Genomic DNA, 18,159 nt, shown 5'->3' on the forward strand with positions numbered 1-18,159 from the left:
AATGTCGATAAAATCAGATCAGCATTAGTCACGTTACACGGATTTATTTTACATCAGTGTATGTTCACACTAAATACAGAAGTGGAGGAAGGAAATACAACCAAAACAAACCAACTTAACTCCTTTGTCAGGACGTTATCTACAGTTTTCTATTGTGAAAAGCACAACTGCTTTTCTCTTTGTGTATGAGCGGCAAAAAGCAGAGAGCTTTACATTTGGCGCATCGGAAACACCCGGGATAGAAATCACAGAGGTCACCTGAATACTTGGGCAGGTTGTCCATGCTGACATATCCTGTTGGGAGGAAGAAAAAAAAAAGAAAAAGGGCGCAACATGAACACATTTCAGATGAAAGTTTGTCTTACTAAACCAGTTTCATTTATCTGCTATTATCTTATTATACAGACATACAGGAAGTTCAGTCCAATACTTCACCTGCGAGCATGCTGCTGGCTGGAAAATGTTGGGAATGATCACCCAGAGAGACTTCACTGTCTGAGTCTGTGTCAGATGGGTCAGAGCTGCCAACACAGTAAGCAGGTCTTAATTACTTTACAGCTACTGAGCAATAAATATATATTAGAAAGTCAACATACTCCTTTTTGCTGACTTCTTCTTCTTCACCATACTCATCTTCTGTCGGGTGACTACCGCTCTCATGGGAGTCCTGTTCAACAGGAGGCGGTCAAACCGATGAATGATTACAGTCATTCACTTGATCTGATTAGTGTAAACTCTGTTTCCTGGTGTCCGTACCTGTCCCACTGACTGTTCATCCTCACGCTCCCAAATGAACCTCCCAACCATGGTTCTCACCTCTTAAATAATAATTAGAGCAACAGTGAGTGAGTTAGAAGTGATAAACCTGATTTTAAACCAGGCAAAGAGTGACAGGTTCCTCTGAATAGTTTCTAGAAACCTAATGAAGTCAAATGATTCAGTATTTAACGATACAAAGTATGTTTCATATATTTTTATCAGCTTGCATCCTCTCAGACTTCTCCACCATAGGTTTAGTACAGATTTAAATAAAGAATGAATAAACATCGAGCAACCCTCACCGTCCTGTACAAAGGCTGGAGGCAGCACATAATGACCGATGCACACGGACTTCACACTCTGACGCTTTTCACAGGCGGACAGAAACAAGCTGTGAAAAACCGTCACTTTGTTCCAGAGGTAATCTTTGCTCTCAAATATCCTGAAAAACAAACCTACAGTGTTTAGATTCAAATGCATGGCGGGAGAAACGGGTTACAAATGGTCTACGGCATGATTTATGTCCAGATTTTCAGTTGTTTCATCAAAGCTCACCTGCGAGTATCAAGACACGTAGCATCTGCACTGAAAAGGTAATCAGCTGTCCTCCAGGTGGAAATGGTGCCACCTTCCAGAGCTGCAAGAAACAAGGTGAACCAGATGAGGACGGTGGTCAAACGCTGCCGTCACATGAACAAATGTCATAACATCCGCACCACATGAAACCACGGACACCAACGCTGCCGTTTTTAGATGAGTACAAATGTCCTCACAATGTTGAAATACAAGTTTACAACACAAACCCTGAGTTCAGTTGGGGCAACAAAAAAAAAAAAACACACATTCATACTTAGATAAATAACAATCCCAAGTTTACAGCATGAATTTATGGGCCATAAATTCCAGTCATTACATCCTACCCAGTTGATTAAACTTATAAACTACTGGAGCAGCTTTGACCAATCAGCATTCAGCACCAGGAGCCCAAACTGCAACACAAGTCAGAAAAGAAAAACAAACAAAAAAACATATCTGAAGCTGTAAGCAAGTCTGGTGGAAGCAGGCTTTGTCCCTGGTGTTGAGACCCAAACAAATATTACATTTAAATAGGAAAATCCAAGCTACCAGCACCGGCCAATGGACAGCAGGTCCAACCTGAACTGAGCTCTCCGAAGGGCCTTTAAAGACAAGGCTCTGGTACGCTAAGCTAACTATAAATAACATCTTTAAGACTTGTTTCAACAACAGAATATTTTATGAAAACACGACCAGCTAAATAAAATAACATTCGTAACATTATTTAGGTGCTGTTTGATTTAACTAGGCAGCAGTGTTAGTATATACAGCGTTAACACCGTCCCGATGAAAGGTTACTTACTCCAGAAGTTGCGGTACATCTCGGGCACACTACCGGAAAACCAGGCGCTCTTGCACCCAAACATACCGCCTCACTTATAAAAGAAGGTTTTAAGCTACTTTCAGGAAATAAATATGGCGCTTCAAACAGTGTGTAGCTGACAGGACATCCTTAATCTTTTCTCCTCGTTTCCCCAGAAGCTGCAGAAAGTGTCCCGCTGAGCCTCCGATGACCGACGTCAGGTCTGATGTCCGCTTGGCGCGAACGGCTCTTTTGCTGCATTCACGTTCTGCCGAAAACTGTCGGAAATCTCGGAGGAGAAGCGGGACGGTGCCTTCCTGCCGGCCAGCTAACACGTGACTGGGAGAAGCTGGGACTGTTTTCAGGCTGAACACGTGTTGTTGTTGTAATATTTGCTTTTAAATCAGCTGACCCGAAAACATAAGCACTTCAAATGAAAGGCTCCTTTTTGGTTGTTAAGCACGTTGTTAAGAGGTTGACAGTCAAGTTGAAATTGTTAGATCAATATGTTTCATTATTCCGACTCTCTCAGGCCTCTTGGGGACAGCAGAGGGACAAAGACAGGAGTTTCCTGATAGGCGAAGGTGTGTTCTACCTGTCAGGTGTGTAGATGAGTTCCTTCCTTAACAACTCCACACACTGACATGAGACAATTATACCATTAAATATAACCTATGGTCACTGAGAAACACTTTATAGAGAGAAAACTTTACATTACGTTATATTGACACAATTTAATCATCATATGATGTTTCTAAAGCTGACCAAAGTTTTAAATGAGAAAGCTAATGCATTTTAATAACTACAACCGATTATATTCTCCTCCTGGCTGAAGAGAAATGATACACTTGTGTATGTTTTAAAATTTCAGATATATAGATGTAGTCTAGATGTGACCAGGTTTAACATAGCAGCATGCCTTGGCCTCATTAAGAGTCCCATTTCTATTTATAAGTATATGTGGACAAACTTTACTTTTGTACCGAAACAGATTGTTTTTTTTAAATCTGAGCTATAGTAATCTAATTTATGACCTCTTATCCAGTTTATATTTCAGTATCATCAGCATGCAGCCTTCTTTTTTTATCTTCATCAAACCATTAAGTTATATTTATCTTTTCATTTATTGTGAATTTCTCTTTTTAGTTTGTCAATTTTGTTTGGCATGCCATGCAGCAGTTTTTGCAGTGCTATATTTTACCACCAGATGGTGATATTTGCATCATATTTGAACGCCAAGTCATTTTTATATGGCTTTTAGCAATTTAGTCTGATGATATATTTAAGGTATAATCCTGTATTGATCAAGCAGTTTGAACTCAAAGCTTTTTCATCAGGCACACAGCAGCTTCCATTGAATAATGATCAGTGTTGGAAGGAAGTGCACACTATAATCTTCTAAATGCAACAATTTGAGGGCCAGGTTGGCTGTGATATTAAATTAGTAAGAGAGTCTTCACATAAAGCTTTCAGCTGATGGAACTGCACTAGGGGCTGATAGCACCCTGGTTTTTTACTAATCCAAACCTGGATAAAAGACATGTAAATTAACAACGCTGTTTTTTTTTTATTATTCTGATACAGCTTCTAATGTTCACTGAGCAGAAGTGTTTGTTGGAGGTAAACATAAAATGAAAAGCTGTTGTTACCTCAGTGGGAACATCATGAGGCTTGCAGAGCAGCTCCTCTCCTTTACGTCCTACAACCTCCTCGGTGGGATTGTCTGCAGGTCACACGAACCCGAGGACTCTGTTTATGAAGCCCAATAATGTCACGTAACCTTGTGTTTTATAACAGCGCCAGCCTATTAAGGAAGATATTGCTGTACAGCACTATTGCCACATTTGCTGGCGGTATAACTGATGGACTGTGCATATCTGAACTCAGAAGCCAGAGAGGCTATCAGTCTGTCACACTGGAATAGGTTTTATCCCAGGCTATAACAGGTCTGCACATAGGAATTGCATGGGAAAGCGCTGAGCACCCTGCTTGTCCATGTAACAGCTCTATGCTTCGCATTGGCATGTCAGACAGGAAGAGAGACTCTGCCTGACACTGTAGACTGCCAACTTCTAATATTTTACCATGGAGAATACATGACAGTGTGCTGCCTGCACATGCTGTTATTGGCAACCGAGTTTCTTCACTCCGTGCAGGGACTGGTGGTTATGGTTCAAAGCAGTGATAACTCAGTTGCCATGACAACAGCTTGGCCACACCCAGTTTATTATACCTCCCCCCCCCAAAAAAAAAAAAAAAAAAAAAAAAAAAAAAAAAAAAAAAAAAAAACATGCTCGGTTCAGAACAAAGTCCTGGAAAGAAGGTCTGCTTGGTGGTACAGGCACTGAGATTTAACATGAGCAGAAGAACCAGAGACAAATTACATGTCATTTATTGATTATTCAGTGGGCAGCATCTTTCCAGTTATAATAACATGACTATAATTGCCAATGGTATTATTTGTCTGGAACAAAAAATGTGATCATATTGGACAAATATAGATTTTACTGTGGAAAGGATTGTGTTAAATTATCTTCTCACTAAAATAACACCAATATGTTACAGTGTATCTCTTTCCAGCAGAAATTAAATATAGTAGTGCTGAAACAGCTACTGTGGTTGATTAATTTTTTTTTAGTGAATTGGCATAAAATGAATCAGTAATAACACTGATAATTGTTTAATCATTTAAGTCATTTATAAAGCAAAATGCCAAGCAGTGTTTTTAGATCCAGCTGTTTTATGTATATTGGATATGTTTGGGTTGTGAGCTCTTGGTGGGAAAGAATAAGCATAAATAAAAAGGTTCCATTGGACTCAATCAATCTGAACAATAATCTTTAGCTGAATGAAAAACAAATATTTTTTTAAATCATCAGATTAATCTCTAAAGAAACTATTTGTTGTAGCTCTAATTAATGGAGTGCTAAAACAGCTCATCAAGTAATTGATTGATACACTGACAATAAGGTATTCTTATGAAATGAAAATGAATTAAATGGGGTTAGAGTTGAGGGTTGTTGATGGAACAACACACACAAACTGAAGGTGTCACATTGGGCTCCTGACATTTTAAACCAAAAGAATTGTTTAAAAAAAAAATCAGCATATTATGATAATGAAAATACATGTGAGCTGTATCCCAAATATATGTTCATGTTACATCTGGAGATGTTTTATCACCGTACATTCATGCACCAAGTGTTAGATTTTACATGGCTCTTGCTATTTTCTTTTACTCTAGTGTGTTTGTGTGTCCTCTGATGTCCAGGAATTATTCACATCATCTCAGTTATGTAAAAATGACAGGATCTGTCCTCTTCGTATCCTTTGTTGCTCGTTGTGCTGATTTTGTCCTTTCAGCTTGGCTCCTGCTGGCCTGCGGTGGCAGAGCTGGCTGCCCCGGGCTCAACCCTCTCTTCTCTGTCCCATATCATATTGTTTCATTGTGTGGTAGCCTGGATTATTGGGTTGTGTTGTCATTGTTGGTGGATTACTGCTGTTGGTCATAAATTTTATCCTCAACCACCTGCTTGTTCATTTGGGCTATAAAATAAGAGAAAATAGAGACAAATGCCCACCACATTTTCAGAGGGCCTAATGTGACACCTTTATATTACAAGAACAACAATTCATAACTAAGGATGGGTCATGATTGGCACCCGGTAGAAATGCGTTACTCCCGCCAGAGGGTGGCGGGAATGCTCCTAAAGCTGTTTTCCAGTTCCCATTAACAGCAGAAAATATACCAAGACTACTTGGGTCATTCACAAGGTTCTGTGATGAAAAAAAACAAAAACAAGAGTGAGGTGAAGTGCAAACTCTGCCATGTAAAGCTAGCAGATCAAAAGTCGATCAACTGTTCACAGCAGTTTAAGTGAAAAGACAGTCCATTCACAGATCAGTGATCAACAGCTGGTTTTATCCAAGATGTTAGATGTGCAGCGCAAACAACAGCCCTCATCTCAGAGACCATAACTAAAAACATAGTTATTTAGACTGTCAAGAAAACCAGCAAATAATCACCATTTTAGGGGCTGAAACCGCAAACAATTGTTGTATATTTGCTTAAAAATGACTAGAATGACTGGTCAACTATCACATTTTCTGTAAAATGATAACTTATTTCTGTAATAATACAACATAAAAACTATAATGTAGTTACATAGATTAGTCTTTTGATTATTTTTTTTTGAAAATTAGAGCTGTAATTATGGTACACAGAGGGCGGTTGGGATTGCCTATAGACGCCATTCGGACTGGTTTCACGTTGTCTTGGACTCCTTTGGAACTTGCTACACCCTGACTCTAGCTATGTTTCACAGGGACTAATATACAAAGAGGAACTGTGCTGCATACGTTTTAATTGCACACTTTTGGTCGAGTGAATTCACAGGGGAATTCAATAGGGTACCCTGACTCATCTGTGAACTCTTTAATGAAGCACGTTCACCGAAAAGCATGAATAATGAACAGCATTAAACCTCACACAGAAACAATAGCATAAAAGCGAAAAGCAGGATTCTTAATGACTTCCCTATCGCGTGGGGGCTGTAGAGACATGTTGGGGGACTATTCAGTACAGAGAGGTCTGGATCAAAGAAGCAATGTGTATGAAATAATGTCTAGAGCTCTCAGACAAGCTCAATGTCTGTATGAATTGCTGCTGACTTTCAATTTTATATATTTACTGCTTCCAGACATCACCAGATATCCAGTCAGCAGTCTGCTATAGTACTTTATCAGCGAGATGATGCAGTAAACCTTCCTGGAGTTCTATCATCGAAGAGTTATAAAAGGCTTCATTTGCTATCTGTCACTTTAACTCGCATTTCAGTTTAGTTCTGTGTTAAATACGCAGCCTATTATCCACCCATTTCTGTCTCCCCCTATCAAGTCTCTTTCTTTCTAGCTGAACCAACAACATCAAAGGAGTGTGCTTCAAATCGCAGGTGTTGAAGGATTAAGGCCACCGCAGGATGGGGCTTTATTCTCAGCCTCATCTTTGATGTAGTGTCTCTTTCACTCACTTGTGTCTCTAACCTGTAATGTGGATTAGTAGCCCAAAGTGTCCATCGCTAAACTGAAAGTATGGAGTGTCTTCATTCTCACACGGCTGGGTTAAGTGGGTTCAATTTAACAAAGCTGCAGTCGGGGGCTGGTGAATGTGTTATAAAGTGATTAATATGAGCAGTTACACAAATGACTGGAGAAAATTAAATCAGTTGGGACTTGAGGCAATATGAGGATGTACAGTCAGACCATATAAATTTGGGTTAGACTGAGATTTGGTCCTATTGCTCATACCGTGGTAACCATCCCTTTAATGTTTCTGCATGAAATACTGTATTGACTGTCATTGTGGACAATACTGTAAAAAGTGTTTTATGTTGGGGTTCTGTGGGTTAGTTGGTGCACCACTTTGGTCAACACTAAAATATCTCAATAACTGTGAGAAGACAGCCATTCAATTTTGTGTCTCCACTGTGACTGTACAATCACAGTGAATGAATAGGGCTGTCAGGATCATAAAACTTTAGTTGACAATTAATTTGCTCACAAATAATTGTGTTTAAGGATTTCTCTGTTCATTTTAGGCCACTGTTATATTGTGCGCCTTATCAAATTTAAATATTATTAATATCACTATGAAGAGCCTTTTATTGGCATTGAACATTTGGAACAGAATTAGATTCCTGTTTGCCTTTTAGTCTTTATGAACAAAAATTGACCATGTTCAGATATAAATACCAACTTTAATATACAAAGACTAATACTATTACAGTGCACAAGTGCCACGAGTCAAAATAAACTGTACCATGGTAGCACTAATTCTCCACTCACGTGCCCTCAAACCACAGAAGAAGAAGCAGGCAATGACATGACGTTATTTGTGCGACCCAACAGTCAAGAAGTTAGGACACAGACCACTTCAGCCTAAATGCCTTCAGCAGTAATCCCTGGTTCAAATGCCGGCCAGCAGGACCTCTCCTGCCAGTTATTCCCTCGTTTCCCCTTTTTCTATCTTTCTACAACTGCTCCTATCTGATAAAGGCAAATGCCAAAAAGTAGTCTTCAGGGAAAAAACAATGATCGCCAGTCAAACCTGAAAATGACGTGAAAACGACATGAAAACAGTGATTGAAATATGACATTTAATAACATTTTATATGACAATAACGACATTTCTATTTATTTTCAGCTGTACTTTGTATTTAGTGTTACTTAGTAAATGTTGACATGCAAACACACTACCCTTGTTAGGATTTCTGTCTGACCCTAGTGTGTTTTACCTCTGTTTCCCCCGATCAGATCAGTTCCCCTGTCCCCTGTGTCCTGTCTTCCTGCAGTACCTGCCTCCGAGTTCCTTCCTCGGCCACGCCCCTCTCTGTAGGTGCTGCTGATCCGTATCCCAGTGATCACCACCAGCTGGTATATATATTCTCCGGCCATTCTCCCCACCGGCGTCAGTCTGTCCGTCTACCTGCCTGATACCAAGTCCGCGTAAGTTCGTCTGGTTCATTCAGTGAGAAGTTCCGGTTCTGACTCCCTGTCTGTCCCCTGCTCGGGTTTCACCTGCACGATGGAGACGTCCAGTATTGTTCCCCTGTGTTCATCTCTCTCTCTCTCTCTCTCTCTCTCTCTCTCTCTCTGTCTGCCGGCCGGCCGGCCGCGTTCACGGCCTTCCCTGATCCTGCCCCGACCAGAGCGGGGACGCGCCTCCGGCTCACGTGGCCGCACCAGTCGGCTTTCCCCCCGGTGAGAGTCATTCGAGCTTTTCCTCGACTCAGGTGGAGACAGAAAGATGATCAAAGACTATTGTGAACTCGAACATTCGGTGTTGTATTCATTCATTGTCTCGATTCTGGGAGAACAAAAGTTCCTGGTTGGAATATTCTGCTGTGCGTTTGGGTCCGTTTATAACCACCACCTCATAACAAACCTAAGATGAGGATCGTTGGAAACCAAATACATGCTTAACATCAACGTGTTAGCATATTAGCATGGTGACATGGGACATACTAAATCTTGTTCTGGCACAATAAAGGCTCTGCTATGGTAGCACGGGTAGTGTGATGATGGATTTCCTCCTTCCCCCATCCCCCATCCTTCACCATAGTTGGGACAAGTCACGGATGCACTATTTTTCTAATCTTGCTCTCGTATACCTATAATCTGTTTTTGCTGTTATTTGATTGTCTACTGAGAGAACAATTTCAGCAAGTCCTCATGCTTTTTTTTTTTTTTTTTTTTTTTTAGCTTGTTTGTTGTTTTTGTAGCCAGGTTTGAGCTGGTTTGATTACACGTAACCAAATTAGCCACCTAAATTATTAATACGATAATTAATGGGATGCTGCTGTTGCCCTCTTGATGTTGTGCTGAAGCAGAAAGATGGAGGAAGGCAGCTGTTGCACACTATTAACTACACCGTGGTGTTGGCAGTTTTCCCCGCCTGTTGGATGTGCAGAGGAAGTGTGATACATATTTAGGCCACAGCCTCATGCACATTTCAATACTAAACAGTCCTCTCACCCAGCTTGACTGCTTTCAAATTCAAACTCATTTTGAATTTATTGAACATCTTCAAAGTATTGCAAATTACAGTGAGAACTTTCTTCTTTGCAAAGTTGAAGTCCAAAATGCTGCATGGAGATAACTTCAGTTTAAAAGTTAGATATTTAAAAATGACACGGCTCAAACCAAGTGCATCTAATTTACATCTTACTGGATAAATCTCAACAATCTACTTATTGCATAAAAGAGCAAAAAACAAATTAAATATGAAAAAAGGCAGATATTTTTTCCAGCCCTGTAGACGTACTCTTTTTATCTCAGTGAAGGTGAAGGGGACAAGGAACATCTTTCAGAGTGACTGTTGTGGTGCTAGCTGTAGGCTTCATGCTGACCTTTGACCCTGGCTGGGTCACCGGGGTGCGTTGGTGTGCTGAGGAAGGACAGGAGGGTACATTGCTCCCCAGACCGTTAAGAAGCACTGTAGACAACAGCTGAGCAGCATCTGACAGTAGTGTAAGAGGAAATGTCGCCGGCTCCAAAGGCTTACCTGTAGGGCAACAGGCTTACTCCTAGACAGTATACCATGGACCCATACATGCATCATGTTCATGTGCACACAAGTGCACGGGTTCATACAATTGCAAGACTGCACAGAGGTATCGGTTAGGCAACACACACAGTGAAAGATGCAGTTGAACAGAGGACACCTGCGAGACAAAAACTGCCAACAGGATGAAAGTTTTGACTGACTTCAGCCAAGTCTGTGTCTCACCAAGGACAGTCGTGCTGCTCTGCCAGACCATGTGTGAATGTTATTTGCCCCTTTAGTTACTTGGCTCCACAATGACTCATCTTTTGGAGTTGGGAGGATGGCATCACTAAGAAGTGAGCACTCCCTGGGGTTAACAGCATGCTGCGCACCAGCCCTCTAGATTAATGACCTAACTTCTGATTTCTCTCTTCTTTACTCCCGTCATCTTCTCTGACTGCCTTCTTTACTTTTGCCCTTGAGTTTATGAATCAACTTTGCAACTATATTTCTATGGTTTTCCCATGGACAGCTTTGGAAGAAGAAATGTATATTTCCAGTCAATTTATCTTAAAATCTTTAGTTATGCCCTACGAAAACATGTTTTTGGGTTGTCCATCCGTCCGTCCGCCCTGCCTGCCCACAGAAATATCCAAATCAGCTGCGGGGTGTCTGACAGACGTCTTGACTCATTGAGTTTCCAGTGGCAGCGGCATATATTTTCATTTAAAAACTTTGCGGAATATTTTTCTTGATAGTGCTCGTGCCATCTTTCTCTGGAATAAATGCCTTTTGCTTTGACATTTTGCTATCTATCTAATAATTTGGAATTAATACATTTGTAAGCGATGCCAAAATGTCCAAATATGTTTTGAGGCCACTGAATTATCAGCAAAATCTGCTTTAAGTTTAAAAAGTAAAAGATCTCATTATGCACAAAATGTTGCATATTGTGTATTATATTTGTTTATTATTATTACTTATTATTATGCATCATTATATGAGTAGCTTTTTAATGTAGCTATAAGTTGAGCTAATTTTGAACTCTTAGAAAGTTGAATTTATTGCATAACAACAATCAGTATTTTACATGGTCATTTAAAGATTTTTATCTGCAAAGTAACTATGAACGTCAAATAAATGTAGAGTAATAAGTACCATATTATCTTCTTAAATGTGGTGCAGTGAAAGACATTCAAGTTAAGTACCTCAGAAGAGTAAAACACTGTATTTATGCTGCCTGGTTGACAATTGAGGGCATGGGAAACATCCAGATGTTCTAATCTGGTTTCACAGGTGGATTTTAATATCAACAGTAATTAAAACAGTTGCATGACTAATTGTGATAAATGACTGATAGTCAATTAAATGTTTAACACGTTTTCTTCTTGTGTTAATAAAGTTTACATACGACGTCACTAAAACAGAAACCACTTGGCGTGCAAACGTTTTCCATTCACAATGATGTAAAGAAAAGTTGTGAATAACCCAACGAATATTCGTGGACATCTGGATTGTCTCCTGTCCTCTGAGACGCTGTGATGTCGACCTGTTCCTCCTCTTTTTGCCGGTGCAGGATGCCCTGTCTAAACACAGGCCTCATCCTCATCTTATAACACTCACACATACAACTCGTGTTTTGGCAGTGTCCTTCATACTTATATGTCTGTTTTCTGTCGCCTGCTGTCACACAAAAAAAGGGAACCCATCTAAACTGTATCTTCTCATTGGAGAGCCTCTACCACGTCAATTGTCACAAAGATTGTTTACAATAATTGCAACAGTTAACAGCAATAATCAGCCATTAATAATGGTATGATGAAGAGATGCCAGAAGCTTATATTTTTAAGAAAAGTTAATAAAAAAAAAAATGCTCTGGTTTGTCTGAGGTTGCTTATTTTATTTTAGTTTAGTTGAGTTTTTTTCTGGCTTGCCAAGGCCGACTAGCAGGGAGTCTGAGGCTATCATTATTGTGGCAAATTCTAAACTGTTGAGACTTATCTGCCAGTTTGTGTTACTGTTGTACGTCTCTCCCAAGAGGCAGCAAAATCAGGGGACAAGTTGAGCAGAGTTTTACACAGAGGAGCGCCATTTGGTTGAAATGTTTCTGACTGTTGCTCTGCATGCCTCCGGAGGGCAGGAAAATATAACGTGAGTCACTCCACAGTCAAAAATCCCTGACTGAAATGGCCTGCTAGATCACCTGCGGTCATTCATGATTTCATCAGTAACCTCTCACTCCTGAACTTGAACTTTCTCTGCTTATGACCTCAGTGATGACAAATAGGCTGGTAGCCTCCAGTCAGGACCTCTTTGGTCGTAGTTTATCATTTTAACCAATAACTGAGGGTAGGCTGTAACTAACAATTTACTTAAAGACTGCTGTTTAGCCTGTTTCCAGTCTTTAAACTATGCTAAGCTAACTAGGTGCCTGCTGTAGTTTAAAGGTTCAGTGTGTTGGATTTAGAGACATCTATTGGCAGAAACGGAATATATTCACCTTTATGTTTTTATTAAAATGAGAATCAATTTTATTTTCTTAGAATTGAGATCACAATTTTTTTTTCAATATAAATGTTTATTACTTTCATTTAACTCTTTCAGAAGACAACTCAAAAAATATGATGGTGCCTGATTTAAGATATTCTGGTAAAAATATTAATAATAATATAAATATTGAGATTAATCAATGAAAACCTACTTACTTAGTTTGATAAAAACACTAATGATTTAAATGTTCAAAAAATAAAGACTTCAGATCTTTTATCATGGATGAATCCAACGGAGAAGATTACATCATATTTAAAAAGCATGGAAATCATTACAATATCTAGTAATTTTCCTGCAGCTGTGTGCGATCCTGCGAGGTGCATGCAATTTTCAATGGGCAGGCAGAACTCGGCAGAATACCCACCATGATACCTGCACATCAATTCTGGACAACAGAGAGGGACCGCTCTGTTTTAAGCTTCATAAATCACTGAACATCAGCTTCAGTCATTTGTTGTCTCTTTGAACCAGTGTTTTTCTGAGCGTTGTTCTTTCATTGGTGTCACTCACTGTTACTCTGGGTTTGATTGGCTGCCGTTATCCACTGCTCTGCATCACATGGTGTAACACCACCTGATCATTTGTGAAGGGAGAAGGAGCGCTTTTGATGTAGCTGCTGTGTTAAAAATGCAGCAGAATGGTTGTCTTTTAGAAATGTGATGGCATAGATCCAGATCGCATTTTTAACACAAACAATGGCGCCGCTCTTCTCTGTAATCACTTGAAACTAAGAACCTTTGCGTTGTCATTACCTCAGACTGAACACTTCATATCTACATAGGGACTGCAAGCTTTGGGGCCACCATAGACTTTCTTATAAGCTTGAAAGTGGAGGGTTGCAGTCTGCAACCTCACCACTAGAGGCCACTAAATCCTACAAACTGCTCCTTTAATGTTCACAATTAATAGTATTAAAAATATTAGTCCTCTAATCTAACTCAGCAACAAAGCAAATAAGGATATTTTCCAAGATCTCAAACTATTTATTTTATCGATGAATAATTTAGGAATTATTTTGGTTACATGTGCCAATCACAGTTTTATGGAGACCAAAGTGACGTCTCCAGCTGCTGTTTTGTTAAACCAACAGTTCAGTAGTTCAGTACCCCAAAGTATTTTAGTGCAGCGCTGTAAAACATAAAGCAGGTTTTTATTACATGAGCTGTTGGTACTGAAAGAGTAAATGTGTAGAAGCAGAAGACCAGAGCACTCTCACTCACTGCAATGCAAAACTGGTGAATACTGTATTAAAGGAGGGTATGAAAATATGGACAAACTAGTTTGAAACTTTTTTTTCTTCACTAACCAGGATTAAGTGTTTGAGATCTCTACAGGTATTTGATGTCTTAATCCGACCTCTGTTTTACTATCCAATCTTAATGAATTTCAGTGCATCACTGGTTTTAAGCAAAACTGTAGCACCCTGGATTTACATGCTTGTAAATTCACTCTCCTTCCAGACCTTCTCTGAAATTTAAATACCTTAATAGCCTGCTCATCATATCAAGAAAATATGGAGCAAGGATGACTAATAAAATCCAAATCCCCCTTGTTCGACAGACATGTTACAATTTAAAAGAGACAGTTTGATTAAGAGTTCTTGCTGAGCGGATTTCTGCATGTTTAATTTCCACACTCTGTCACCTCCATAAAGCCCTCTTGGATCTTTACACTGCAACAAAATGTTTATTACACCCAACCAGCCCACAGAAGTAAACTGCTAACGCTCAAGTTGTTTACTACTTAAAAAATAAAAGCACATGAATTAATAACTTGGTTGCATTGGTACATGTATTTTCTCACATCTCTGTTCACACCAGCACAAGGGCCAGCATTTTTCATTTCACACCCGGGCTGGAGATTGTGAGAGCTCTCTTGTGTTGCAGTCGTTGGTTCAGGTTACCTCCGCCTCTGGCGGGAAGTGAGCCTGCTGTGACCTTGACCTTGGCCCTGCAGATCTGCTCAATGCAGCAGAATCTCTCCCCCTCTCTCTTACACACATATGTGCTCACATCCTCACCCAACTCTACAGTGCATCCGGAAAGTATTCACAGCACTTCACTTTTTCCACATTTTATGTTACAGCTTTATTCCAAAATGGATTAAATAATTTTTTCCCTTCAAAATTCTACACACAATACCCCATAATGACAAAGTGAAAAAAGTTTGTTTAAAATTTTTGCAAATCTATTAAAAATAAAGAAGGAAAATATAACACGTACATAAGTATTCACAGCCTTTGCTCAATACTTTGTTGAAGCAACTTTGGCAGCAATTACAGCCTCAAGTCTTTTTGAGTATGATGCTACAAGCTTGGCACCTATTTTTGGGCAGATTCTCCTGTTCTTCTTTGCAGGACCTCTCAAGCTCCATCAGGTTGGATGGGGAGCGTCGGTGCACAGACATTTTCAGATCTCTCCAGAGATGTTCAATCGAGTTCAAGTCTGGGGTCTGGCTGGGACACTCAAGGACATTCACAGAGTTGTCCCAAAGACACTCCTTTGTTATCTTGGCTGTGTGCTTCGGGTCGTTGTCCTGTTGGAAGATGAACCTTCTCCCCAGTCTGAGGTCCAGAGCGCTCTGGAGCAGGTTTTCATCAAGGATGTCTCTGTACATTGCTGCATTCATCTTTCCCTCCATCCTGACTAGTCTCCCAGTTCCTGCTGCTGAAAAACATCCCCACAGCATGATGCTGCCACCACCATGCTTCACCGTAGAGATGGTATTGGCCAGGTGATGAGCGGTGCCTGGTTTCCTCCAGACATGACGCTTGGCATTCAAGCCAAGGAGTTCAATCTTTGTTTCATCAGACCAGAGAATTTTATTTCTCATGGTCTGAGAGTCCTTCAGGTGCCTTTTGTCAAACTCCAGGTGGGCTGTCATGAGCCTTTTACTGAGGAGTGTCTTCCGTCTGGCCACTCTGCCATACAGGCCTGCTTGGTGGAGTGCTGCAGAGATGGTTGTCCTTCTGGAAGGTTCTCCTCTCTTCACAGAGCAACGCTGGAGCTGTCAGAGTGACCATCAGGTTCTCTTCTCCCCCGATCGCTCAGTTTGGCTGGGCGGCCAACTCTAGGAAGAGTCCTGGTGGTCCAAACTTCTTCCATTTACGGATGATGGAGGCCACTGTGCTCATGGGGACCTTCAATGCTGCAGACATTTTTCTGTACCCTTCTCCAGATCTGTGCCTCAATACAATTCTGTCTCAGAGGTCTACAGACAATTCCTTGGACTTCATGGCTTGGTTTGTGCTCTGACATGCATTGTTAACTGTGGGATGATATATAGACGATGTGTGCCTTTCCAAATCATGTCCAATCAACTGAATTTACCAGGTGGACTCCAATCAAGTTGTAGAAACATCTCAAGGATGATCAGTGGAAACAGGATGCACCTGAGCTCAATTTTGAGTGTCATGGCAAAGGCTGGCATTCATCCCTTTTTTTTTTTTTTTTTACTAAAAATAGACTAAAAGATTGGCGGGATTTTGTTTGATAGTCTGCAGCACAACAAGAGAGACAGAAAAGGTACTGCAGGCAATGTTCACACTCTTAATATAAAATGAGTTGCTGTGTTATTAGTATCTGAAAATGGTTTATCCCATTTGAATTGTAAGGTTTTTGTACTTTGTTTGGCATTTTTGATTCAGAATGACCCGATGCCTTTCAAGATACCCCAGCAGAGTTTTCACTCGACTCTTTTTCAGCCTGGTGAGTGATAAAGGTCTCATATTGAATAATTTGGATTATTTTTTTAAAATCATAAAGCAGCCCTCAGTGCTATATGAATACTGTTAAAATGTCAAAATGCTCAGTCCACAGAAATGTACACAGCCTGTATTCAGCAACTTCCATAACTGGACTTGCAGATGTTTGTGATGTCACAAACTCACGTTCAATGCATATGTCCACCCTCAACATGGCCCACGGTCCAACCTTATATGTGGAAGGCAACACCTAGTTGTCATTCCAGTGCAGAGCCAGCAAGCTACAGGATCGAAGAAAACCTGTGATTGGTGAGTGAAGCAATCAGAAGGGAGCGTCATTGATATCAATGCACATTTAAGACGAATATAAAGCAGCCTGTTTTTGGAAGAGCTTCTGAAAGAAGCTTAAGAGAGAGAGACACATAAAACCTATATTGAGATGGTTTTAAAACCCTAAACCTAAAACCACAAAAATATCTTCTTATGGCTATCAAAACTGCAAATAAAACACCAGAAATGTGTTAAATATGGGACCTTGAAGGGATTTTAGTCAAAACATCGATACTTGGTGAAATGTTGATACTGTGTAATTTATGCAAAACTCAGATTTTAGATACTGTACATGTGCCTGCAGACAAGAACAGAAGGCTCCAGTGTAGGGATGAGGGGAGTGTAGCTTGATGTGCTCAACATTTCTTATTTTGAAAGGCTTGAAATGTACTGAGTGATTGATGCAAACTAAGGAAGTGCAACATGTATATCAGGAAAACATGATGTACTGGATTTGCTACTTTCAGAGCAAGATATCAACATCAAAGACTCTGTCTGTCTCATCATTATCCATCATCAGACTTCCTACTGCACGGCTGCTGATGAAATAGGTTGCTTGGAGCTTGTTGGTGCGTGTGCTCCCCTGTTGCACGTTGTGTCCTGAGACTGCTCCTGGAGGAGGGCTTTTCTCTCCAAAGTGCATCAGCTCTTTGTATGAGGGAGTAGGTTTTAAAGTTTGTGTTATGTAAGAAGTGCAGCACACAACACAGCCATCACAATACAAGGCGAAGTACTCTTCTGCACGTATACGCAGTAGAAGCTTGCACACTCCTGTCCGATGGACTATCGCATCACCGTCTGAGCTTTCCCTTTTCGTGCTTTGTTTGGACATACAAGCTGACTGGCCCCGCTACGGCTTTCTTTGCATGTTCACTTTGTTAATTGGCTGGAAAACCACAGAATATCACAACTTGCTAGAATCAAGCAGCACTTCTACCGTGTGTTGTGTCACACTTTGGTTTCTGTTTTCTGAAGAGAGACAAAACTACACACAGGGGTGCTTTTATTTCTTCAGCCAGTTACTTATTTTGATTCCTACATCAGTTCCACTGAGGCAATTGTAAAATAAAGAAAAGTACTAGATATGGTGTGTATAGTTCGGAAAAAAATAACCCTGAAACATTTATTTAGTAGATATTGCTGCTAAATATTTACCAAAATACACACACTACTATTATTTGAGGCAAGATCAAAATTTCACATTGATATTAAGCCTTTGGTCCATTTAAAACCTATAAATCAAATATGACTATAAACCCGTTCTATGCCCTTAAATAACATCAGTATTGAAGTGTCAGCTTCTTTACTTTTACTTGTGAATACTGTTTATCTGGAAAAGCATGACCACACGGTTTTAATTTGTAACCAACTTAGCTTGTAACTAAACACGGTGTC

General features: G+C 40.2%; 1 protein-coding gene across 2 annotated transcripts; it reads right to left on the minus strand.

The window, feature by feature from the left end:
- Positions 1 to 28: 28 nt before the first annotated feature.
- terb2 (telomere repeat binding bouquet formation protein 2) lies at positions 29 to 8,766 on the minus strand. Of its 2 annotated transcripts, none has more exons than XM_069697654.1 (7): positions 8,491 to 8,766; positions 1,315 to 1,396; positions 1,062 to 1,201; positions 757 to 818; positions 597 to 667; positions 436 to 521; positions 29 to 294 (listed from the first exon to the last, which is right to left on the minus strand). In XM_069697654.1, exons 1-7 carry the CDS (start codon positions 8,588 to 8,590, stop codon positions 140 to 142), a joined length of 696 nt encoding a protein of 231 aa, XP_069553755.1. In that variant the 5' UTR covers positions 8,591 to 8,766; the 3' UTR covers positions 29 to 139. The 2 variants fall into 2 exon arrangements, with proteins under 2 accessions (XP_069553755.1, XP_069553756.1); XM_069697655.1 differs by lacking the exon at positions 8,491 to 8,766 and adding an exon at positions 2,138 to 2,813.
- Between the last annotated feature and the right edge of the window lie 9,393 nt (positions 8,767 to 18,159).

This window comes from Brachyistius frenatus, unplaced genomic scaffold, assembly GCF_029030835.1.
Source record: "Brachyistius frenatus isolate BFR_SWC_R1_liver_20210118 unplaced genomic scaffold, ASM2903083v1 Contig_24, whole genome shotgun sequence".
NCBI lineage: Eukaryota > Metazoa > Chordata > Actinopteri > Embiotocidae > Brachyistius > Brachyistius frenatus.

Excerpts from the sequence above, each read along its gene's own strand:
- terb2 (XM_069697654.1), bottom strand. The coding sequence starts at position 8,590 with ATGGCCGGAGAATATATATACCAGCTGGTGGTGATCACTGGGATACGG. Across the intron at positions 1,202-1,314 it reads ACGTGTCTTGATACTCGCAG|GATATTTGAGAGCAAAGATT; the intron begins GTGAGCTTTGAT and ends TTTGTTTTTCAG. Across the intron at positions 295-435 it reads AGCCAGCAGCATGCTCGCAG|GATATGTCAGCATGGACAAC; the intron begins GTGAAGTATTGG and ends TCCTCCCAACAG.